The sequence below is a fragment of the Chenopodium quinoa genome, unplaced genomic scaffold (assembly GCF_001683475.1).
Source record: "Chenopodium quinoa cultivar QQ74 unplaced genomic scaffold, ASM168347v1, whole genome shotgun sequence".
Classification (NCBI taxonomy): domain Eukaryota; kingdom Viridiplantae; phylum Streptophyta; class Magnoliopsida; order Caryophyllales; family Amaranthaceae; genus Chenopodium; species Chenopodium quinoa.
Genome location: NW_018744026.1, coordinates 4590009 through 4591744, shown reverse-complemented (window position 1 = coordinate 4591744; position 1736 = coordinate 4590009). Strand labels below are relative to the sequence as shown.

At 43.7% G+C, this 1736-nt stretch overlaps 1 protein-coding gene across 1 annotated transcript; it reads right to left on the bottom strand.

Moving 5' to 3' along the window:
• Positions 1 to 313: 313 nt before the first annotated feature.
• Positions 314 to 1345, bottom strand: LOC110690263. Its single transcript, XM_021867088.1, has one exon. The coding sequence runs from the start codon at positions 1343 to 1345 to the stop codon at positions 314 to 316; it is 1032 nt and encodes a 343-aa protein (XP_021722780.1).
• Between the last annotated feature and the right edge of the window lie 391 nt (positions 1346 to 1736).

Below are 1736 nucleotides of genomic sequence, written 5' to 3'. Positions count from 1 at the left end.
ACCTCGGGAAACGTGCCAACCCTAGGTTTAGGTTAACCTTGGGCTGATTGGGCTTCCCTCGGAAGTTGGGCCGAGGTGGCCGACTTCTCCATTAGGCATGGAGTATGCCACGTGTCATGACATAATAGGTCCAGGGTGGACGAATAAGCGTGTGCCACGTGGCAAGCCCTGAGAGGTCCAACTGGGGGACACTTGGCAGGACCTGATTGGCCCACGTGGCGCATTCCGATTGGTGGGAGCAAAATCCCCTAATCATCTCTAATGACGACTCCCTGATCAACCCAGCCTTATGAGTCAAGACTTGCATCGCAATTCACCTTAACAACATCATGAGGAGGCGGTTTCCATACCTTAGGACTAGAGGAAATAGCAGGGCACCAATCCCACCATATATCTTCTCAGCATAAGCAGCGATGTCTGTTGATAAGGCTTTTGTGCGCTCAATGACAGTGCAGTGGCTGACTTCCACACTGTTAAACACTATGTCGTTCCTCCTGTTCCAAATTTTCCACAATAGAATGGCACCAACATGAATAATAGAGGAGAAGCGCTCCTTCCATTCAACAAGAAAGTCCGCAAAAGTAATCCCAGCACTCCAAATTAATTTCTCACAGCCCACTTCAGTCCAGAGATCTTTAACCGTAGGACAATCAAGAAATGCATGCCTCATAGTTTCAGCTTCAGTAGAGCAGCAAGGACATACCTTATCCGTAGACATATGGCTATAAACGAGATACTCACGCACAGGAAGAGTCCCTATACCTACTCTCCACAAAAAACGTCGAATCTTTGGAGTGACATTCAAACCCCAAATAATCACCCATGCCTTATGAAAATTATCGAGATTACACGATTTGCCCAGAAAATAAGCTATTTTGACGGAGTATCTTCCATCCTTTGAAAAAGCCCAAATTTGCTCATCACAGGGAAGTCGCATACTGAGAGGTATAGACAAAATGCATTTCACATCTCTATCGCAAAAATTCTCCGAAATAAAATCATGCTTCCATTCTCCAGAGTCCAGGTCAATAAGATCCTTTACTTTCTCCACATTGGCAATTTTCTTAGAAACAATTTTACTCCCCAACTCATCCGCTACCCAAGCATCATCCCATATGTTGATTTGGTCCCCCTTTCCCACTCTCCAAATAAGACCCTCTTGAAAAAGAGGTTTTGAAGACCAAATACTAGTCCAAGAATAACTGCCTGCAAACCCCAAAGACGATTCCAAAAAAGCAGAATGTTTAAAGTACTTTGCTACCATGACCTTGCCAAGAAGGGACTTCTGGTGTTGCATTAATCGCCATGCTTGCTTCCCGAGAAGTGCCAAATTAAAAACACCCATGCCTCGAAAACCCATACCACCAAGACACTTAGGCTCACATAAGGATTTCCAATTCACCCAATGAACCTTTCGTTTGCCATCGGAATGACCCCATCAAAATCTCAAAGTTATAGAACGAATGTCATCAATAACACTCGAAGGGATTCTATAAACTCCCATCAAATAGGTAGGAATTGCTTGGATTACCGCTTTGATAAGGATCTCCTTTCCGGCTCTAGAGAGAAGTTTCTCTTTCCATCCTTGCATTTTCTTCCACAATCTATCTTTCAAGGCCGAAAAAATCACTCTTTTCGATCTTCCGATAATGGTTGGGATGCCTAGATATTTCTCATGTTTTTTCAACCTTCTTCATATGCAGAATTTCAATTAGTTCCTCTTTCCTTGACTCACA